Genomic DNA, 23,278 nt, shown 5'->3' on the forward strand with positions numbered 1-23,278 from the left:
CTATACCTCGACAAAACCAGCTGAAAAAGCAGCATCAGGCTCCAACATGGAGTGATGGCCCCATCTCTACCTCACCACCACCACCTTAATTGACCTCTTCACGACGTGAAAATTCTATAACTGCTTCTCTGACATCCAGTTCTCAATGAGCAAAATTTCCTCCAACTAAATGTTAGGAATGCTAAAGCCATTGTCTTCAGTCTCTGCTACAAACTCCATTCCAGAGCCTGGAACCATACTTCCTGGTACCTATCGGAGGCTGAAATAGACTGTTGGCAACTTTAACATTTTTGATTTCAGGACGGGTTGCCAACCAACATTCGTGTCATCACCAAAACCTCCATGCTTCCACCTCCATAACATTCCCTGACTGTCTCTGCCTCAGCTCACCTGCTGCTGAAATCAATGTCTTGTTGTCTCTAGACCTGACTATTCCATTTCACACTTGGCTGGTCTCTCAGCTTCCACCTTGCACAAATACGAGGTGATCTGAAACTCTACTGCCCATGTTCTTACTCACAACATGTCCCATTCACTTCACACGCCGGCTTCCAGTTAAGCAATATCTCAAATTTAAAGTTCTTGTCCCTTCCTATTTCTACAACCTTCTCCACCCCTAGAACATTCCAACCCTCACCCCAGAGATATCCATGTTCCTTCAATTCTAGTCCCCTAAGCATCCCCAATTTTAATCACTCCACGAATGACAGCTGTCTCTTCAGCTGCCATGACCCTGAGCTCTGGAACTAACTCCCTAAATCTTTCTGCCTCTTTACTCCTTAGAACCCAACTCTTTGATCCAAGCTTTAGGCACATGCCCTATCAAATTTCATTTGATAATAATTTTTGCATCACCACACTAACTTGTGCTCGATGGGGTTGCTGGCAGGATCACACGTGGTCGTGAGCGAGCAGAACCGGTCATTAAGCTGGATCTGGTTCGTCCTCTCGCTCTGCTTCTTTGTCGTACTGGTAAACTTTGTCTCGAAATACTGCAGGAGATAGAAAGCAGGTGCTTGGTAAAATACATTCTCTTTCACGCTTCTCGTCAGATATTAAGACTAATTAACAAATAATTGTAATCTTTATTGTCACAAGTAGGCTTACATTAACACTGCAATGAAGTTACTGTGAAATGCCCCTAGTCGCCACATTCCGGCGCCTGTTCCGGGTCCACAGAGGGAGAATTCACAATATCCATTTCACCTGACAGCACGTCTTTTGGGACTTGTGGGAGGAAACCGGAGCACCTGGAGGAAACCCACACGGACACAGGGAGAACGTGCAGATTCCGTACAGACAATGACCCAAGTGGGAATCGAACCTGGGACCCTGGCACTGTTGCTACCCACTATATTCAATCGCTCGCGTGTGCATTTTCTTGTGTACTGGTTAACATTTGCAGGAATTCTAGCGTGTCATCGTTTTGCGGTCATTGAACTATTTTTGAAAAAGGTTGACCACTGTTTAAATAACGCAGAAAGGAACTTATACTAATGCATTAAAAAAAACAAAGAATAAATTAATCCGTACTAGCCAACAGTTCCACAGATTTCATAGCAGTATTGCAAGTAGAGCATGGAGGGGAAGGGTATGATAGTCAATGTTTCTTCAATGCTATGCAGCAACTCATCCCTTTAAGCTATCGCATGCACGCAGCCACACAAAGATTTAATCGAACTACGCACAGCAAAATAAAATTAGAGCGGACATTGATGATGATCCTTGGCATCTTCACTCTATGGCTTAGGCTCTTAATTTTATTGTTACTGTGGTTTGGAGGGGGTGGGGAGAACACGTGTAATTAAAGAAAACTGCAATAGGTGCAGCGTAGCCTGTGACGTGGATTGGTAAAATAAATTTCAAATCTGCAGGTCTGTAGAGGTGGGCAGGGGAAGAGAAAAATTGCCCTATTCGCTGCACAAAAGTGACCAAAAGAGGTCAGAGTATCTTGTGCCATTGGGGTTGAGTTTTCAGTTACTTCACTTTGTGTTTCTACATTGCTTTTACAATGCAACTCCGAAAGATATTTTGGAGTAATAATTAACGAATTTCATTGAGGACAGGAGGACATTCAGCGTCTTGAATCAGTAATCCAGCCAGTTCCACTGTCTAGCTCTTTGCCCATATCCCTGCAATCTTTTCCTCCATGTAATTATCCAATTGCATTTTGAATGCTGCTATTGAATCTCTTTCCACACCCAATTTGGCCATGCATTACATCCTAACCACTCATTGTGTAAAACTGTTTTCGACAAAGTAAGCACAACAAACTTAATACCTCAATTATATAAGAGAATTGTAAATCCCTTTTACAGAGTGCAAGATTAGAGTAGTTGAGAATGGTTTTAAAGACTCTTACATACAATCGGCTGACCAAAAGATTTTAGTGCTGCATTAATTTCTTTTTAAAAGAAAAACAGCAAAATGTCTGGTTTGAAACATAATTCAAAATTATGAGGATAAAAACAGAATGGGTTGATCAAGCATTTTAAGGATGCTGTCTATGTTTTGGGATCGTGAAAGTATTGGCTGAAATTCTCCGGTCGTTGGGATTCTCTTTGCCTATTGGCAGCACATCCCTGTCTGCGGATTTCCCAGCAGCGTTTCAATGGGAAATTCCATTGACAAGAGGCGGGAAGAGAGAATCTTGCCAAGTGAACAGCGCGCCACCGAGAAACACGGGGCTGGGGGACAGGAGCATCCACACATTCTCTTTCCTATTCTTTGCTCAGGTACTCGTGTTGACAAGTATGCAAGTGTTCAGCAAATTGCAGGGGACGGTGCTCTCCTGGGGTGTTTTTTCTGCAGTTGACTGCCTTGCCAAAACTCACTGTCTAGGTTCACGCATGAAAAGTGGATTAAAATTTGAAGGGGCAATAACCAGAGGGTTGATTATAGATGGATACTGGGGAGGCAGTGGCGTACTGGTATTGTCATTGGACTAATAATTCAGAGACCCAGGGTAATGCTCTGGGGAGCTGGTTCGACTCCCGCCATGGCAGTTGGTGAAATTTGAATTAGTTAAAAATAAAAGCTGAAATTAAAATTCTAATGACGACCATGAAATCACTGTCGATTGTTATAAAAACCCATCTGGTTCACTAATGGCCTTTAGCGAAAGAAATCTGTTCTCCTTACCTGGTCTGGCTTACATGAGACTCCAGTTCCACAACATTTAAGAGTCAACCATGTGGAACAGCTCGCCCTCCCACCAAGCATCAGGGCAACCCCTCCCCCCAACATTAGGCGACCCCCACAATGAGGCTTCCCAGGGGGCCTGCCTTGGCACTGCCAAGTTGGCACTGCCTAGGCATGTCTCTATTCCCCCGGGCTGATACTTACCTTTGTGTCCCTGGTAGGTTCCACTCGACAGCTTCCCATTTTTCAATAGCGGCTATAAACCTTGCTGACCTGACATCACGTCGATGAGGTGGAACATATGGCTGGGGGGGAGGGGGGTCCTTTACATAGACTTAAATGTATTTAAATGGGATTCCCACCCAGTTGTACCACCAGTTAGAGGCAGGGAAAATCTTAAACAAGATATCGCCACCGACGGGCAGCACGGTGGCGCAGTGGTTAGCATTGCTGCCTCATGGCGTTGAGGTCCCAGGTTCGATTCCGGCTCTGGGTCACTGACTGTGTGGAGTTTGCACACTCACCCGGTGTTTGCATGGGTTTCGCCCCTACAACCCAAAGATGTGCAGGGTAGGTGGATTGGCACACTAAATTGCCCCTTAATTGGAAAAAATGAATTGGGTACTCTATTTTTAAAAAAAAAGATATCGCCACCGAGTATCTTGTTTCCATGGTCTCTTCAGGATTTTCCACTGGCGTTGCCATTTCGCCCGCAGCGAATGCCAGCTGAAAATTCCCCCGTGTGTCGATCTTATTTTGATGTAATTTTCCATCACTGTTGGTTATAAAGTTCAGAAAAGTATTATATTTATTCGACAATCAAACTGACCTTGATCCTGGTCTTGTACTGTTAACTCCATGGGAGCCACTGCTTGTGTTGTTCTTGGCTCCTGATGTTTGGTGGTTTAGAACCTCTGGCTCCTTCACGACACGTTCAGACTGTGCTTCCACCGTATGCTCATCGGTCAATGCTGTATTGCAAAGATGTACTGGAAGGACCTGTTCCTCCATCTGCACTGTGGACACTGCTGTAGTTGGCCTGTTGGGCTCAACATGTATAGTTTGCTGCCAATTAGTTTGCATTGGTTGCTGTTCCTCTTCCCTTTGGTCTTCTGAAGCTACACTGAGAAGCTGAGTTACTGCCTGCGAACTTTCCAAACTGGATTGAGCGGAGTCCTTTGTGCTGATAGACATATCTGCTGTTTCCTGTCCATTCAGAGAAAATAAACTTTGAGAGCTTGCCGAGCAAAATCTATTTGTACTCAATATATACTGAGGCTTGCTTCTCCTTGACCAACAATTTTCTAAGAAATTTAGCAATAGAGAATATAGAATTCTGTTCAATCCTTTAGAATGGAATATGTGATAAGCCAAAACATGAGCTCAGTTTCTAATTCCCATATGAACATCAGGTAAAATATTAACAAAGTATGGAATTTGAAAATAGAGCTAGCTGTTGCAATTTTCTGAAACAGTCCCGTCATTGTAACCACATTTATTAGCTTTAACCTAGTAAAACATATCTCACATTTAACTACAATGGAAATTTTGAGGCATCAGGATATCTTGGCATATAAAAGTTACTGGCTGTTTTCTTTAAATAGAGAAATTAATATTCAAGCTGTTCTTCGCCCTGGCACTGAAACACTAAAGGATATTAAAACTGATCAGGCTTCTCTTTAAATTTGAGAGCAATCAGTTCGAAGAGTATGAATTTCCCTTTTAAAGGCACGCAGAGTTCAGAAGTTCCCAAATCCTTTAAACAAAGAGAATGTTTTGAACGCAGTACATTGATGTAGTTCAATCTTATATAACTTTTCACTGCCATGAGTGATCAATATAAATCATTTCACAAAGCGTTCAAGTGTGGATTTTGAAAACTGGACAAGTTTCAGTTGCTAGTTACAAATTCCAGAATTTGAAATAATCACTGTGTACAAACAGTTTTGGTGTGAAAAAAAATAAAACATTTTGATGAGAAACATGATGATAAGTGCATCCTACAATACCTTGCTTTGCTTCTCTTGATTACATTCCACACGTACATTTAAGACCTGCAATTCCTTGCCCTGTTATAAACAAAAGAAAATCAAAACTCTGATAATCCACATCAGGCTTTCTTAAAAATGCAAGTTACTAAACAATGCATCAGCTTCAACTCAAAGATTTTTTAGGTTATCATGGTAGAAGTACTAAATGCTTAACGAGATACGTTTCCTTCCATCACCCCGTAACACTTTTTTTCCCCCCAAGTTCTTTTTAAAAAAATTTCCACAGGGCAACTTAGCATGGTCAATCCACCTTCAATCTTTGGGTTGTGGGTGTGAGACCCATGCAGACATGGGGAGAATATACAAACTCCACATGAACAGTGACCTGGGGGCCGGAATCAAACCAGGGTCCTCAGCGCGTGAGGCAGCAGTGCTAACCACCATGCCTCCCTACCCCGTCACACTGTTAAATTCTCAAATTTAATTTGCAATCATAGGGTAGAATCACAAGGAGACACATCTCTTTCTCAAAGAAAAGTAGTCCAAGCAAATTTTGCAATCATCTAAAGCAGGTTTGGCCAGCCCACAGCCCGGATGCAGTCTGCGAAGCCTCTCAATGCAGCCCAGGGAGACAGTTGTCAAAATGCAGGTAAGAGGAGCAGATGATTCTGAACAGGAGCTGCTCCTCCAATCACAGGCAGTTCCTCTTCCATTCCTCCACATGAGTGAACATATCAGCAGCAAATGTGGGAGAGAAACAGACTGTGATTGGAAGAGCAACGAACATTAATATCTGAATGTATTCAGGAAAAAGGAGTGGACTTCTGAAATGTGGGTGGACAGAGAGAGAGAGAGAGAGAGAGAGTGGGGGGGGGGGGAGAGAGAGAGAGAGCGAGGGAGAGAGGGGGGGGAAAGAGAGAGAGAGAGAGAGAGAGAGAGGAGGAAGAGAGAGAGAGTGAGGAGGAAGAGAGAGAGAGTGAGGAGGAAGAGAGAGAGAGTGAGGAGGAAGAGAGAGAGAGTGAGGAGGAAGAGAGAGAGAGTGAGGAGGGAGAGAGAGGGTGAGGAGGGAGAGAGAGGGTGAGAGAGGGTGAGGAGGGAGAGAGAGGGTGATGAGGGAGAGAGAGGGTGAGGAGGGAGAGAGAGGGTGAGGAGGGAGAGAGAGGGTGAGGAGGAAGAGAGAGGTTGAGGAAGGAGAGAGAGGGTGAGGAGGGAGAGAGAGGGTGAGCAGGGAGCGAGAGGGTGAGGAGGGAGAGAGAGGGTGAGGAGGGAGAGAGAGGGTGAGGAGGGAGAGAGAGGGTGAGGAGGGAGAGAGAGGGTGAGGAGGGAGAGAGAGGGTGAGGAGGGAGAGAGAGGGTGAGGAGGGAGAGAGAGGGTGAGGAGGGAGAGAGAGGGTGAGGAGGGAGAGAGAGGGTGAGGAGGGAGAGAGAGGGTGAGGAGGGAGAGAGAGGGTGAGGAGGGAGAGAGAGTGTGTGGGAGGGAGAGTGTGTGGGAGGGAGAGTGTGTGGGAGGGAGAGTGTGTGGGAGGGAGAGTGTGTGGGAGGGAGAGTGTGTGGGAGGGAGAGTGTGTGGGAGGGAGAGTGTGTGGGAGGGTGTGTGGGAGGGAGAGTGTGTGGGAGGGAGAGTGTGTGGGAGGGAGAGTGTGTGGGAGGGAGAGTGTGTGGGAGGGAGAGTGTGTGGGAGGGAGAGTGTGTGGGAGGGAGAGTGTGTGGGAGGGAGAGTGTGTGGGAGGGAGAGTGTGTGGGAGGGAGAGTGTGTGGGAGGGAGAGTGTGTGGGAGGGAGAGTGTGTGGGAGGGAGAGTGTGTGGGAGGGAGAGTGTGTGGGAGGGAGAGTGTGTGGGAGGGAGAGTGTGTGGGAGGGAGAGTGTGTGGGAGGGAGAGTGTGTGGGAGGGAGAGTGTGTGGGAGGGAGAGTGTGTGGGGAGGAGAAGAGAGAGAGGGGGAGAGGAGAAGAGAGAGAGGGGGAGAGGAGGGGGGAGAAGAGAGAGAGGGGGAAAGAGAGAGAGGGGGAGAAAAGAGAGAGAGGGGGAGAAAAGAGAGAGAGGGGGAGAAAAGAGAGAGAGTGGGAGAAAAGAGAGAGAGTGGGGGGAAAAGAGAGAGAGGGGGGAAAAGAGAGAGAGGGGGAAACGAGAGAGAGGGGGAAACGAGAGAGAGGGGGGAAACGGGAGAGAGGGGGAAACGGGAGAGAGGGGGAAACGGGAGAGAGGGGGAAACGGGAGAGAGGGGGAAACGGGAGAGAGGGGGAAACGGGAGAGAGGGGGAAACGGGAGAGAGGGGGAAACGGGAGAGAGGGGGAAACGGGAGAGAGGGGGAAACGGGAGAGAGGGGGAAACGGGAGAGAGGGGGAAACGGGAGAGAGGGGGAAACGGGAGAGAGGGGGAAACGGGAGAGAGGGGGAAACGGGAGAGAGGGGGAAAAGGGAGAGAGGGGGAAACGGGAGAGAGGGGGAAACGGGAGAGAGGGGGAAACGGGAGAGAGGGGGAAACGGGAGAGAGGGGGAAACGGGAGAGAGGGGGAAACGGGAGAGAGGGGGAAACGGGGGAGAGGGGGAAACGGGAGAGAGGGGGAAACGGGAGAGAGGGGGAAACGGGAGAGAGGGGGAAACGGGAGAGAGGGGGAAACGAGAGAGAGGGGGAAACGAGAGAGAGGGGGAAACGAGAGAGAGGGGGAAACGAGAGAGAGGGGGAAACGAGAGAGAGGGGGAAACGAGAGAGAGGGGGGAAACGAGAGAGAGGGGGAAACGAGAGAGAGGGGGAAACGAGAGAGAGGGGGAAGTGAGAGGGGGAAGAGAGAGAGAGGGAAGAGAGAGGGGGGAAAGAGAGAGGGGTGAAAAGAGAGAGAGGGTGAGGAGGGAGAGAGAGGGTGAGGAGGGAGAGAGAGGGTGAGGAGGGAGAGAGAGGGTGAGGAGGGAGAGAGAGGGTGAGGAGGGAGAGAGAGGGTGAGGAGGGAGAGAGAGGGTGAGGAGGGAGAGAGAGGGTGAGGAGGGAGAGAGAGGGAGAGTGTGTGGGAGGGAGAGTGTGTGGGAGGGAGAGTGTGTGGGAGGGAGAGTGTGTGGGAGGGAGAGTGTGTGGGAGGGAGAGTGTGTGGGAGGGAGAGTGTGTGGGAGGGAGAGTGTGTGGGAGGGAGAGTGTGTGGGAGGGAGAGTGTGTGGGAGGGTGTGTGGGAGGGAGAGTGTGTGGGAGGGAGAGTGTGCGGGAGGGAGAGTGTGCGGTAGGGAGAGTGTGTGGGAGGGAGAGTGTGTGGGAGGGAGAGTGTGTAGGAGGGAGAGTGTGTGGGAGGGAGAGTGTGTGGGAGGGAGAGTGTGTGGGAGGGAGAGTGTGTGGGAGGGAGAGTGTGTGGGAGGGAGAGTGTGTGGGAGGGAGAGTGTGTGGGAGGGAGAGTGTGTGGGAGGGAGAGTGTGTGGGAGGGAGAGTGTGTGGGAGGGAGAGTGTGTGGGAGGGAGAGTGTGTGGGAGGGAGAGTGTGTGGGGAGGAGAAGAGAGAGAGGGGGAGAGGAGAAGAGAGAGAGGGAGAGAGGAGGGGGGAGAAGAGAGAGAAGGGGAGAAGAGAGAGAGGGGGAGAAGAGAGAGAGGGGAGAAGAGAGAGAGGGGAGGAGAGAGAGGGGGAAAGAGAGAGAGGAGGGAAAAGAGAGAGAGGGGGAGAAAAGAGGGGGAGAAAAGAGAGAGAGGGGGAGAAAAGAGAGAGAGTGGGGGGAAAAGAGAGAGAGGGGGAAAAGAGAGAGGGGGGAAACGAGAGAGAGGGGGGAAACGAGAGAGAGGGGGAAACGAGAGAGAGGGGGAAACGAGAGAGAGGGGGAAACGAGAGAGAGGGGGAAAATGGAGAGAGGGGGAAACGGGAGAGAGGGGGAAACGAGAGAGAGGGGGAAACGAGAGAGAGGGGGAAACGAGAGAGAGGGGGAAACGAGAGAGAGGGGGAACGAGAGAGAGGGGGAAACGAGAGAGAGGGGGAAACGAGAGAGAGGGGGAAACGAGAGAGAGGGGGAAACGAGAGAGAGGGGGAAACGAGAGAGAGGGGGAAGTGAGAGGGGGAAGAGAGAGAGAGGGAAGAGAGAGGGGGGAAAGAGAGAGGGGTGAAAAGAGAGAGAGGGTGAGGAGGGAGAGAGAGGGTGAGGAGGGAGAGAGAGGGTGAGGAGGGAGAGAGAGGGTGAGGAGGGAGAGAGAGGGTGAGGAGGGAGAGAGAGGGTGAGGAGGGAGAGAGAGGGTGAGGAGGGAGAGAGAGGGTGAGGAGGGAGAGAGAGGGAGAGTGTGTGGGAGGGAGAGTGTGTGGGAGGGAGAGTGTGTGGGAGGGAGAGTGTGTGGGAGGGAGAGTGTGTGGGAGGGAGAGTGTGTGGGAGGGAGAGTGTGTGGGAGGGAGAGTGTGTGGGAGGGAGAGTGTGTGGGAGGGAGAGTGTGTGGGAGGGAGAGTGTGTGGGAGGGAGAGTGTGTGGGAGGGAGAGTGTGTGGGAGGGAGAGTGTGTGGGAGGGAGAGTGTGTGGGAGGGAGAGTGTGTGGGAGGGAGAGTGTGTGGGAGGGAGAGTGTGTGGGGAGGAGAAGAGAGAGAGGGGGAGAGGAGAAGAGAGAGAGGGAGAGAGGAGGGGGGAGAAGAGAGAGAAGGGGAGAAGAGAGAGAGGGGGAGAAGAGAGAGAGGGGAGAAGAGAGAGAGGGGAGGAGAGAGAGGGGGAAAGAGAGAGAGGAGGGAAAAGAGAGAGAGGGGGAGAAAGAGGGGGAGAAAAGAGAGAGAGGGGGAGAAAAGAGAGAGAGTGGGGGGAAAAGAGAGAGAGGGGGGAAAAGAGAGAGGGGGAAACGAGAGAGAGGGGGAAACGAGAGAGAGGGGGAAACGAGAGAGAGGGGGAAACGAGAGAGAGGGGGAAACGAGAGAGAGGGGGAAACGAGAGAGAGGGGGAAAATGGAGAGAGGGGGAAACGGGAGAGAGGGGGGAAACGAGAGAGAGGGGGAAACGAGAGAGAGGGGGAAACGAGAGAGAGGGGGAACGAGAGAGAGGGGGAAACGAGAGAGAGGGGGAAACGAGAGAGAGGGGGAAACGAGAGAGAGGGGGAAACGAGAGAGAGGGGGAAACGAGAGAGAGGGGGAAACGAGAGAGAGGGGGAAACGAGAGAGAGGGGGAAGTGAGAGGGGGAAGAGAGAGAGAGGGAAGAGAGAGGGGGGAAAGAGAGAGGGGTGAAAAGAGAGAGAGGGTGAGGAGGGAGAGAGAGGGTGAGGAGGGAGAGAGAGGGTGAGGAGGGAGAGAGAGGGTGAGGAGGGAGAGAGAGGGTGAGGAGGGAGAGAGAGGGTGAGGAGGGAGAGAGAGGGTGAGGAGGGAGAGAGAGGGAGAGTGTGTGGGAGGGAGAGTGTGTGGGAGGGAGAGTGTGTGGGAGGGAGAGTGTGTGGGAGGGAGAGTGTGTGGGAGGGAGAGTGTGTGGGAGGGAGAGTGTGTGGGAGGGAGAGTGTGTGGGAGGGAGAGTGTGTGGGAGGGAGAGTGTGTGGGAGGGAGAGTGTGTGGGAGGGAGAGTGTGTGGGAGGGAGAGTGTGTGGGAGGGAGAGTGTGTGGGAGGGAGAGTGTGTGGGAGGGAGAGTGTGTGGGGAGGAGAAGAGAGAGAGGGGGAGAGGAGAAGAGAGAGAGGGAGAGAGGAGGGGGGAGAAGAGAGAGAAGGGGAGAAGAGAGAGAGGGGGAGAAGAGAGAGAGGGGAGAAGAGAGAGAGGGGAGGAGAGAGAGGGGGAAAGAGAGAGAGGAGGGAAAAGAGAGACAGGGGGAGAAAAGAGGGGGAGAAAAGAGAGAGAGGGGGAGAAAAGAGAGAGAGTGGGGGGAAAAGAGAGAGAGGGGGGAAAAGAGAGAGGGGGAAACGAGAGAGAGGGGGAAACGAGAGAGAGGGGGAAACGAGAGAGAGGGGGAAACGAGAGAGAGGGGGGAAACGAGAGAGAGGGGGAAACGAGAGAGAGGGGGAAACGAGAGAGAGGGGGAAAATGGAGAGAGGGGGAAACGGGAGAGAGGGGGAAACGAGAGAGAGGGGGAAACGAGAGAGAGGGGGAAACGAGAGAGAGGGGGAACGAGAGAGAGGGGGAACGAGAGAGAGGGGGAAACGAGAGAGAGGGGGAAACGAGAGAGAGGGGGAAACGAGAGAGAGGGGGAAACGAGAGAGAGGGGGAAACGAGAGAGAGGGGGAAACGAGAGAGAGGGGGAAGTGAGAGGGGGAAGAGAGAGAGAGGGAAGAGAGAGGGGGGAAAGAGAGAGGGGTGAAAAGAGAGAGAGGGTGAGGAGGGAGAGAGAGGGTGAGGAGGGAGAGAGAGGGTGAGGAGGGAGAGAGAGGGTGAGGAGGGAGAGAGAGGGTGAGGAGGGAGAGAGAGGGTGAGGAGGGAGAGAGAGGGTGAGGAGGGAGAGAGAGGGAGAGTGTGTGGGAGGGAGAGTGTGTGGGAGGGAGAGTGTGTGGGAGGGAGAGTGTGTGGGAGGGAGAGTGTGTGGGAGGGAGAGTGTGTGGGAGGGAGAGTGTGTGGGAGGGAGAGTGTGTGGGAGGGAGAGTGTGTGGGAGGGAGAGTGTGTAGGAGGGAGAGTGTGTGGGAGGGAGAGTGTGTGGGAGGGAGAGTGTGTGGGAGGGAGAGTGTGTGGGAGGGAGAGTGTGTGGGAGGGAGAGTGTGTGGGAGGGAGAGTGTGTGGGAGGGAGAGTGTGTGGGAGGGAGAGTGTGTGGGAGGGAGAGTGTGTGGGAGGGAGAGTGTGTGGGAGGGAGAGTGTGTGGGAGGGAGAGTGTGTGGGAGGGAGAGTGTGTGGGGAGGAGAAGAGAGAGAGGGGGAGAGGAGAAGAGAGAGAGGGAGAGAGGAGGGGGGAGAAGAGAGAGAAGGGGAGAAGAGAGAGAGGGGGAGAAGAGAGAGAGGGGGAGAAGAGAGAGAGGGGGAGAAGAGAGAGAGGGGAGGAGAGAGAGGGGGAAAGAGAGAGAGGAGGGAAAAGAGAGAGAGGGGGAGAAAAGAGGGGGAGAAAAGAGAGAGAGGGGGAGAAAAGAGAGAGAGTGGGGGGAAAAGAGAGAGAGGGGGGAAAAGAGAGAGGGGGAAACGAGAGAGAGGGGGAAACGAGAGAGAGTGGGAAACGAGAGAGAGGGGGAAACGAGAGAGAGGGGGAAACGAGAGAGAGGGGGAAACGAGAGAGAGGGGGAAACGAGAGAGAGGGGGAAACGAGAGAGAGGGGGAAACGAGAGAGGGGGAAACGGGAGAGAGGGGGAAACGGGGAGAGAGGGGGAAACGGGAGAGAGGGGGAAACGGGAGAGAGGGGGAAACGGGAGAGAGGGGGAAACGGGAGAGAGGGGGAAACGAGAGAGGGGGAAACGGGAGAGGGGGAAACGGGAGAGAGGGGGAAACGGGAGAGAGGGGGAAACGGGAGAGAGGGGGAAACGGGAGAGAGGGGGAAACGGGAGAGAGGGGGAAACGGGAGAGAGGGGGAAACGGGAGAGAGGGGGAAACGGGAGAGGGGGAAACGGGAGAGAGGGGGAAACGGGAGAGAGGGGGAAACGGGAGAGAGGGGGAAACGGGAGAGAGGGGAAAAGGGAGAGAGGGGAAACGGGAGAGAGGGGGAAACGGGAGAGAGGGGGAAACGGGAGAGAGGGGGAAACGGGAGAGAGGGGGAAACGGGAGAGAGGGGGAAACGGGAGAGAGGGGGAAACGGGAGAGAGGGGGAAACGGGAGAGAGGGGGAAACGGGAGAGAGGGGGAAACGGGAGAGAGGGGGAAACGGGAGAGAGGGGGAAACGAGAGAGAGGGGGAAACGAGAGAGAGGGGGAATCGAGAGAGAGGGGGGAAACGAGAGAGAGGGGGAAACGAGAGAGAGGGGGAAACGAGAGAGAGGGGGAAACGAGAGAGAGGGGGAAACGAGAGAGAGGAGGAAACGAGAGAGAGGAGGAAACGAGAGAGAGGAGGAAACGAGAGAGAGGGGGAAACGAGAGAGAGGGGGAAGTGAGAGGGGGAAGAGAGAGAGAGGGAAGAGAGAGAGAGGGAAGAGAGGGGGGAAAGAGAGAGGGGTGAAAAGAGAGAGAGGGGGAGGAGAAGAGAGCGGGGGAGGAGGAGAGGGGGAGGAGAAGAGAGAGAGCGGGAGAAGAGAGCGAAGGGGGAAGAAGAGAGAGAGGTGGGAAGAAGAGAGAAGGGGGGGTGGAGGATGAGAGAGAGAGAAGAGGGGAGGGAGGTGGAGGATGAGAGAGAGAGAAAAGTGTGAGACATTGCTTTATCTTTACTCAAGTTGTTTCTGTTCTCCATACCTACTTTTTTGAAACTTGTGGTTAATTTTGTGCCAAACCTTAAACTTTCTGAAATTTATCAGCCCCTTGAGGAAAAAAATAAATGGAAACCGTGAACCCCCCCCATGCAAAAAGGTTGGATAAACCTGATCCAATATGAATGATTACATTGAGCAAGAGAGAAATGTATGAAGAAACTACAAAAAGAACATGTTGCATTCGAGGAACTGGTTAAAAAACCACCTCATCGTTAGTCTAAACAATTAATCCAAGTTCATCATTCTTGGGAACATTTCTGGATTACAAAAGGATTACGGCAGTCCTGCTTCAAAGATGACCATTTTAATTGAAGTCAGCTTTGCTTACTCCGTCTGAAGTTTCTGTTGCGAGTAAAACTATATTTAACCATTGTCAACCAGGTTCTTAAATTACCTTTGGAATCCATTTCCCTCCCAGCCACTTTCCACAATTTGGACACTGTGGGGGCTTGTGCCTGGTGACGTAGGTAAATAAACAGTTTGGATTTGGACAACTGCCATGGCCTCTTCGTGTATAGGTTGTCTTCTGGGCAAAGCAAAAAACAAAAGAGAATTTCAAAACACAATTAATAGTTTCACAACATTCACAGCAGCTTTCTGTGGACATGTCCAAATACAAAAATAAATGTGTTGTGATCTCAGTCCTGCTCCATACAAGTTTTTTTCTAAACAAAGTTGTAGTGTAGGATTGGCACATTAATATATCTTTGCATTAGGTAAATGCACCTAGTGGCAATACTAATTCTGGGAAAAATTAGGGGAAAAGGGAAAATGTAAAAATAAACTTGGACTGTGAAATTCTGAACAAATTGAATTTTCAAGGCAGTACTTTGTCTTGGAATGATTCAGTCTTAAACACAGCATTTTTCCATAAGTATTTCTTCTTCCGGTATGTTTGATCAAGGTATTCAAAAGGGAATTAGATGGTCTGAAAAAGGATTATTATCTAAAAAGGACAAATATGCAGGGCTACGGAAAGGAGATAGGGAAATGGCTCTCAGTGAATTGCTCCTTCGGAGCTCCAGCACAGGTACTCTGGGCGCGATTCTCCACTCCCACACCTGTTGGGAGAATCGCCTGGGCCGCCAAAATTTCCGGGGACTCCGGTCCGACGCCCTCCCACGATTCTCCCGTGCGGCGGGAATGGGCCAGTCAAGTTTCGCGGGCCACAGGCCGGAGATACCCAAAATGGCGATTCTCCGGCACCCCCGCGATTCTGAGGCCCGGATGGGCCAAGCGGCCAGGCCAAAACGGCGGGTTCCCCCCAGCGCCACACCTGGTCGCTACAGTTGTGGGCGGTGCGTGAACGCTGGGGGGGGGCGGCCTGTGGGGGGGGGGGGGGGGGGGGGGGGGGGCGCGGGCGAGGGGGGATCCTGCACCGGGCTTCACCTTGAATGTGGGGTGGCCCGCGATCGGTGCCCACCGATCGTCGGGCCGTCCTCTCTGAAGGAGGACCTCCTTCCTTCCGCGGCCCCGCAAGATCCGTCCCCCATCTTCTTGCGGGGCGGATTTGGACAGGACGGCAACCACGCATGCACGGGTTGGCGCCGGCCAACCCGCGCATGCGCGGATGACGTCCGTTATGCGGCGCCGGCCACGTCATCTATTCGGTGCCGCTTTTACGCGGGCGACAAGGCCTGGCGCGGGTAGGTGACGCGGCCCCGATACTGGCCCATTGTCAGGGCCTGAATCGGTTGGGACCGGGGCCGTTCCGCGCCGTCGTGAACCTCGACGGCGTTCACGCCGGCGCGGCCACTTCGGCGTGGGGGTGGAGAATCCCGCCCAATGGGTTGAATGGCCTCCTTCTGTGCTGCAACCATTCTATGATTCTGTTTACAATTCAAGAAACATTTCTCATCATACTGAGCCATTGGAACTAGATGCAGAGAAAATAAATGAAAAAGAGCAGAAAACTCCAGAGACTAGATATCAGAAAAAATAAACAGAAATACTGGAAACGCTCAGCATGTCAGTCAGTATTCAGGGACGGAATGGACTAATGAGTATTTTAGGCATTCATCACAAATATGTTTGTTTTTTTAAAATCACAATTTGGTGCCCTTCCCCTAGCTGTTTACACCAAACATGACCCAAGAAGAATAATTGCATTATAAATGACCCCTTTAAATGAAACAACACTGAAAATCACTGTCAAAACATATATTTTTCCTTAATCTCACAAATCGTGGTGCAGAGATTTTCAAAAAATAGGAGGCACAGCATTTGAGTAAGAGTATGCTGAATCCACCTACAAGCATCTGCTATACTGATCTGCTACCAGAAGTTATCTATTGCGAGGGAAGGACAAATGATTGAGATTTCCGAGAATAGCTATACCTAACAGGTTAAGAAAAAAAAGAGTTATTTCAATTCAATTGCTTTGCATTGGTTCAGGTATAGGTTTAGACAGAGGATTTTAAGTGCAATGTTTTTACATTATATACTTCATGTTGGAATTGGAATGAATACACAGATGCTAATGGTAGTGGAGGCAGAGGAAAGTGAAATGGAGCACAGACGTTGGTTCCAATGTACAACTCACCACCACATGAAGCGATTAAGGCAAATAGCTTTGATACTTTCTAAAGAAAACAGGATTAGTGCACAAGGGAAAAGAGAATGAAAAGATATGCTGAAAGGATGAGATGAGGCAAATGGAATTGACCAAGAAAAACTAACCCATTAGTTATAGTTATTGTTATATATTCTCTATAAGTATATGACAAACTAAAATCCTAGTCTGAGGATAATCTCAAGTAAGCGTCTGTGATAGCATGTCACAAGGTACTTATTTCAGTAAACACAGTACTGCAAGTAGTGCAATTGCCAAGCTTTCAGGTCTTGCAATCCTCAAAGACAGATCATTTAAATACAATATTCCAGTTTCCCTGTTATAAAAGCAACAACATGCATTTACAGAGACTGCTGTCAAGAGGGAAATTGTAATTTAAAAGCTGAAAATAGAACAGGATAATCTGGAAAGGTTTGTTACAGATTTGTATACAAATATAGACTAACCGATCTGTTGTATAATTCAAGTTCTGACCTTTTTTGCTGGAGCTGTTGATTGTTTGTTCGTCAATGGTAACATTAGGAACTGAGTGGTTGACACCGGGACATTTTCTCCCAAGTCCTAAAGGAGAAAACCTAATTCATTCTATCACTTCTTTTTGAAGGCATATGAACAAGGATCATTACAATTATAATTTGTGATAATTTCCATCATACAGTCATGCTTTTTGTGGCAGTAGGCCAGTAAAAAATGTTTCTTCCTGAATTTGGTTCAAAAACCTTTAAAATCTCCGTTGTATTCCTACCCCAAATCTGGTCTAGCAATGTGTGTGCAGCAGGAGTGATGTCAAACTTTGCGGTACACAATTTTTTCAATGAATTCATGGGATGTGAGCATCGCTAGCTAGGCCAGCAGGAATTGCTCACCCTAATTACCCTTTGTAAGAAGGTGGTGGTGCGCTGCCTTCTTGAACTGCTGCATGGGTACAGAGTTCTTTTGACAGAGTTCCAGATTTCCAGTGGCGGCCATGGTCTGATCGGTCGCACAGGAGGTGGCTCCGGCTTGGAGTTTAATGGGCAATTTTGCTGTATGTATGAGGAGAGTTGAGGGTGATGGTTTCTTCCCCGGATTGGAATGTCTATGGGGTATCAAACCCGGTTAAAGTTGGTGAGCTCTCTAGTAATATTAGGAGGCTTTTGAATGTGGTCAAAATCCCTTGGGGGAGGGGGGTGGCAGGTGGAGAAAGAGTGCCTGAGGTGATCGTATGGATGGAAGCGGAGAAGACCTTTGACCAGGTGGAGTGACGGTACCTCTTTGAGATCCTTGAGAGGTTTGGGCCAAAGTTCGTAGCTTGGGTACAGTTACTATATGTGTCCCCTATGGACAGTGTGGGTACGAATGAGACAAACATGGGGTGTTTTGGACTGTATAGACAGGGCAGGTATGTCCGTTGTCGCCATTGTTGTTCGCTTTGGCAATTGCCCTCTTGAGCTTCGAATGAGTGGCAAGGAATTATGAGGTGGGGTACAGAGCATAGGGTGTCTTTATACGCCGGTGATTTATTGTTGTATGTGGTGAATCCATAGGGCAGTATGGGGAGAATCATGGACTTGTTGGGGAAATTTGGGGCTTTTTCTGGGTATAAATTGAACGTTGGGAAAAGGGAGATCTTCCCGGGGAATGCTCAGGGCGAAGTGCGAATTTGGAGGCCCTGTCGTTTAAGGTTGCTCATGTTAGATTTCAGTATCTAGGGGTTCAGGTGGCCCCTGACTGGGTTACTTTGCACAAGTGGAACTTGATGGGTCCGGTCAAGGGGATTTAAAAAGATGGGACACCCTGTATTTTACATTGGCGGGGAGGTTACAGGTGGTAAAGGTGAATGTGTTGCCAAGGTTCTTGCTTATTTTTCAATCCCTCCCAATTTTCCTTCCCAATGTTTTTTTCCAAAGGGTGGATTAACTGATCTCAGAATTTGTTTAGGCAGGTAAGACACTGAGGGTCAGCAGGGCTTTGCTGCAGAGAAGGAGGCAGGATTAAATTAGTGCATATATCTGCAATGAGCCCATTATGTGGGAGCCATAGGTCTGCACCGGTGTGTGTGTGTGTGTGTGTGTGTGTGTGTGTGGGGGGGGGGGGGGGGGGGGGGGGGGGGGGGGGGGGCAGGAGGAAGGGATAGAGCGGGTAAGAGACCTGCTTGTAGAAGATACGTTTACAGTGCTGGAGGATGTGCGAGAGAGGTTGAAGGTACCGAGGAGGAGCGAGTTTAGATACTGGCACATGCGCGACTTTGCGCAGAAGGAACTGCCCTCATTTCCTCGGTTGCCTGAGTATATGGGGCTGGAGAAGTTGCTGGTCCTGGACCAGTGGGGAAGGGAGGACTGGGGATGCCTGGGGTGGTTGGGAGAGAAGGGGACTGCCTAGTGGAAGGGATCAAGCAGAAGTGGGAGGAAGAGTTGGGGAATCTAGAGTGAAATAATGCATTAAATCAACTCAACCTCGAGACTTCCGGTGGCGGCTATGAAGGAGTAAATCGCACATTTGGTGGCTCCCGCTCTGGTCGGACTTCTGGGCCTTTTCCTCCGATTTTTTAACGGACTTGAATTGTAGAACGGATGTTAGTGGCAATTCTCTACTGAATTTCCACTTTGGTGCATGGAGAAAAGGACTAGAAGTGTTTGTAAGGGCAGAAACAAGAAGACAGAGAAGACTTGGGCTCTAGTTGCAACAGGGGACAGCATGGCGGAGGGGCGAACCTCTGGCTTGTCGACCCAGCAGTCTATGGAGCAGCTGATCCAAGTCATCCAGGAGGGCTTTGCTATGCAGAAACGGGACTGCTTGGACCCGATAAAAGCGTCGATTGAGCGGTTGGGCGCCCGGAATCGGGCGATCCAGAAGGTGGAGACGACGCTGGCTGAGCAGGAGGAGCATCAGACCGTGGTGGAGTTGGATGTGGGGATGCTGACGGCCCAGCAAAGGAAGCCTCTGGAGAAGGTGGAGGACCTAGAGAATAGGTCCCACCGGCAGAACCTAAGAATTGTCGGGCTCCCGGAGGGGTCCGAAGGAACGGACGCTGGGGCATACGTTGCAGGCATGTTTGAGAAGCTGCTGGGGGATGGGGCATTCTCCCGGCCCTTGGAGGTGGATAGGGCTCACAGAGCACCTACGAAGAAGCCGCGAATGGGTGACCCCCCGAGGGTGGTGGTGAGATTCCACAGGTTCTCGGATAAAGAGCGTATTCTGCAGTGGGCCAAGCAGACACTGAGCTGTAAGTGGGACAATAGCATCCTGCGGGTTTACCAAGACCAGGGCGTGGAGGTGGTCAGGAGGAGAGCAAGCTTCAATCAGGTCAGGGCGATCCTTTTCAAGAAAAAGGTGACGTTTGGACGTTATATCCAGCCCGTCTATGGGTCATGCATGAAGATCAGCACTTTTACTTTGAGTCGCCCAAGGACGCGTCGGACTTTGCAAAAAGGGGCTGACGAAGGACTGAGAACTTTTGAACTTGGCTGCGACGTTCGCGTTTCTGTTTTCTCTGTTTTGTTTCTCTGTTTTTGTAAAAAGTTTCTCGTTTTCCTTGGAACCAGCAGCAGAGCTGAGTGAGTCTAGGTTTTCATTTGCACTGTTGGGAGATGGAGGTGTGCTAGTTTTGATCTTGGTGTTTTTCGGTTGGGCAATTGTGTGGGGATTGTTTGATGTTGGAGTTTGTTTGCATGAGCGGGAGGGGGGGGGAACAATAGGTGGGAAACTATCTGTCGCCGGGGATGGGGGCCACCAAGCTAGCTGGGTGAGCGAGCTCTCGGAAGCGCAGTGGGGGGGAGGGGAGGTGCATATGTTTGGTTTAGGAAAGGGATTGGGTTACAGGGTGTTGTTGCCGGGGGGAGGGGGTGAATGTTCGACTGGCGAGGGACGTCCTGGGGATGGACCGGTGGTGGCATGGAACACGGGCTGGTGGCGGGCCTAACAAAAGGGGATGACTGATCCGGTGGTGGGGGGGGGGGAGCCTCCCGACTAGGCTGATCACCTGGAATGTTCGAGGGTTAAATGGGCCGATCAAAAGGGCACGTGTGTTCGCTCATCTTAGGGGATTGAAGGCGGACGTGATGTTGCAGGAGATGCGCCTGAAGATAAACCAGGTTAAACTGAGGAAAGGCTGGGTCAGCCAGGTGTTTCATTCGGGACTAGATTCAAAGACTAGAGGGGTCGCGATCCTGATCAATAAGAGGGTGGTGTTTGAGGCGGGTAGAATAGACTCGGATGTGGGAGGTCGGTATATTATGGTTAGTGGGAAACTAGGGGGTGCAGGTGGTATTAGTGAAAGTATATGTGCCAAATTGGGATGATGTGGAGTTTATATAGAGGATGCTGAGAAAGATACTGGACCTGGACTCGCACAGGTTGGTCATGGGAGGGGGCTTCAATACAGTTATGGACCCGGGCTTAGACCGGTCAAGCTCGAAAATGGGCAGGGTGCCAGCAATGGCAAAGGAACTAAAGAGGGTTCATGGAGTTGACGTGTTTGTGTGTGTGTGTGTATGTGTGTGTGTGTGTGTGGGGGGGGGGGGGGGGTATTCGCCGATTACAATCTCAGATCATGCACCGCACTGGGTTGACTTGCAGGTTAGTAAAGACAGTAACCAGCGCCCGCACTGGAGGTTGGATGTGGGACTTTTGGAGGATGAAGGGTTGTGCGAGCGGCTGAGAAAATGCATTCAGAGCTACCTGCAGGTCAATGACATGGGGGAAACTTTGGGAGCGGTGGTTTGGGAAGCACTGAAGGCAATGGCAAGGGGGGAGCTGATCTTGATCCGGGCTCATAGGGAGAAGGGTGACAGGGCAGAGACTGACAGGCTGGTAAAGGAGATATTACAGGTCGATAGGAGGTATGAAGAGACCCCAGAGGCAGGACTCGAGGGAACGGCGGAGGCTGCAGGCAGAGTTTAGCTTGCTGACCACAGGGAGGGCGGTGGAGCAGCTGAGAAAGGCGAAGGAGGCGATTTATGAACATGGGGAGAAGACCAGCAGAATGCTTGCACAGCAGCTTAGGAAGAGGGAGGCAGCTAGGGAGATAGGGAAAGTAAAGGACGGTGAGGGGAACCTGGTTGGTGATTCGGTAAGGGTGAATAAGGCGTTTAGAGATTTTTACAGCAGGCTGTACAGGTCGGAACCCCCTATGGGGCCGGAGGGGATGAGGCGCTTCTTGGAGGGGCTGAATTTCCCAACAAACAAACAAAGAACAAAGAAAGGTACAGCACAGGAACAGGCCCTTCGGCCCTCCAAGCCCGTGCCGACAATGCTGCCCGACTAAACTACAATCTTCTACACTTCCTGGGTCCGTATCCCTCTATTCCCATCCTATTCATGTATTTGTCAAGATGCCCCTTAAATGTCACTATCATCCCTGCTTCCACCACCTCCTCCGGTAGCGAGTTCCAGGCACCCACTACCCTCTGCGTAAAAAACTTGCCTCGTACATCTACTCTAAACCTTGCCCCTCTCACCTTAAACCTATGCCCCCTAGTAATTGACCCCTCTACCCTGGGGAAAAGCCTCTGACTATCCACTCTGTCTATGCCCCTCAAAATTTTGTAGACCTCTATCAGGTCTCCCCTCAACCTCCTTCGTTCCAGTGAGAACAAACCGAGTTTATTCAACCGCTATTCATAGCTAATGCCCTCCGTACCAGGCAACATTCTGGTAAATCTCTTCTGCCTCTCTAAAGCCTCCAAATCCTTCTGGTAGTGTGGCGACCAGAATTGAACACTATACTCCAAGTGTGGCCTAACTAAGGTTCTATACAGCTGCAACATGACTTGCCAATTCTTATACTCAATGCCCCGGCCAATGAAGGCAAGCATGCCGTATGCCTTCTTGACTACCTTCTCCACCTGTGTTGCCCCTTTCAATGACCTGTGGACCTGTACTCCTAGATCTCTTTGACTTTCAATACTCTTGAGGGTTCTACCATTCACTGTATATTCCCTACCTGCATTACACCTTCCAAAATGCATTACCTCACATTTGTCCGGATTAAACTCCATCTGCCATCTTTCCGCCCAAGTCTCCAAACAACCTAAATCCTGCTGTATCCTCTGACAGTCCTCATCGCTATCCGCAATTCCACCAACCTTTGTGTCGTCTGCAAACTTACTAATCAGACCAGTTACATTTTCCTCCAAATCATTTATATATACTACAAAGAGCAAAGGTCCCAGCACTGATCCCTGTGGAACACCACTGGTCACAGCCCTCCAATTAGAAAAGCATCCTTCCATTGCTACTCTCTGCCTTCTATGACCTAGCCAGTTCTGTATCCACCTTGCCAGCTCACCCCTGATCCCGTGTGACTTCACCTTTTGTACTAGACAACCATGAGGGACAATGTCAAAGGCCTTACTGAAGTCCATATAGACAACATCCACTGCCCTACCTGCATCAATCATCTTAGTGACCTCCTCGAAAAACTCTATCAAGTTAGTGAGACACGACCTCCCCTTCACAAAACCATGCTGCCTCTCACTAATATGTCCATTTGCTTCCAAATGGGAGTAGATCCTGTCTCGAAGAATTCTCTCCAGTAATTTCCCTACCACTGAAGTAAGGCTCAACGGCCTGTAGTTCCCAGGATTATCCTTGCTACCCTTCTTAAACAGAGGAACAACATTGGCTATTCTCCAGTCCTCCGGGACATCCCCTGAAGATAGTGAGGATCCAAAGATTTCTGTCAAGGCCTCAGCAATTTCCTCTCAAAACGGTGGACAGAGAGCGGGTAGAATGGCTGGGGGCCCCAATTGGGCTGGACGAGATAGTGGAGGGCTTGGCGGCCATGCAGGCGGTTAAGGCCCCGGGTCCGGATGGGTACCCAGTGGAGTTGTATAAAATATTCGCGGGGATACTGGGGCCAATGTTTTTGAGGATGTTCAATGAGGCAAGGGAAAGAGGGGTGCTGCCCCCGGCGATGTCACAGGCAATGATTTTGCTGATTCTTAAGCGGGACAAGAACCCGAAGCTGTGTGGGTCCTACACGTCGATCTCCCTGCTGAATGTGGATGCCAAGTTGCTAGCCAAAATCTTGTCCTCCAGGATTGAGGACTGTGTTCCTGACATTATTGGGGGTTTGTTAAGGGTAGGCAGTTGGTGGCCAATGTAAGAAGGCTGTTAGATGTGATCATGATGCCCCCAGAGGTTGAGGTAGTGGTCGCAATGGATGCAGAAAAGGCTTTTGATTGGGTAGAATGGGATTATCTGTGGGAGGTACAGGTACGGTTCGGATTCGGGCGGGGCTTTATTGACTGTATCAGGCTCCTGTGGCACGTGTGCGGACGAACAGGACAGCTTCGGACTATTTTAGACTGCACCAGGGGACGGGACAGGGATGCCCCCTCTCCCCACTGCTGTTTGCACTGGCTATAGAGC

The 23,278-nt window shown here is 50.9% G+C and overlaps 1 protein-coding gene across 3 annotated transcripts in view; it reads right to left on the minus strand.

Moving 5' to 3' along the window:
• hmgxb3 (HMG box domain containing 3) overlaps positions 1–23,278 on the minus strand; it is a 105,392-nt gene that overhangs the window by 45,645 nt on the left and 36,469 nt on the right. For 2 of the 3 annotated variants that reach the window (XM_072512588.1, XM_072512589.1), the window contains exons 5-9: positions 16,400–16,486; positions 13,748–13,879; positions 5,151–5,210; positions 3,971–4,347; positions 865–992 (exon numbers count right to left, since the gene is read on the minus strand). In XM_072512588.1, coding sequence (XP_072368689.1) covers positions 865–992; positions 3,971–4,347; positions 5,151–5,210; positions 13,748–13,879; positions 16,400–16,486 — 784 coding nt within the window. The remainder of the gene's footprint in view (positions 1–864; positions 993–3,970; positions 4,348–5,150; positions 5,211–13,747; positions 13,880–16,399; positions 16,487–23,278) is intronic. The other variant, XM_072512591.1, reaches the window with a different exon arrangement.

This window comes from Scyliorhinus torazame, chromosome 7, assembly GCF_047496885.1.
Source record: "Scyliorhinus torazame isolate Kashiwa2021f chromosome 7, sScyTor2.1, whole genome shotgun sequence".
Lineage (NCBI taxonomy): Eukaryota > Metazoa > Chordata > Chondrichthyes > Carcharhiniformes > Scyliorhinidae > Scyliorhinus > Scyliorhinus torazame.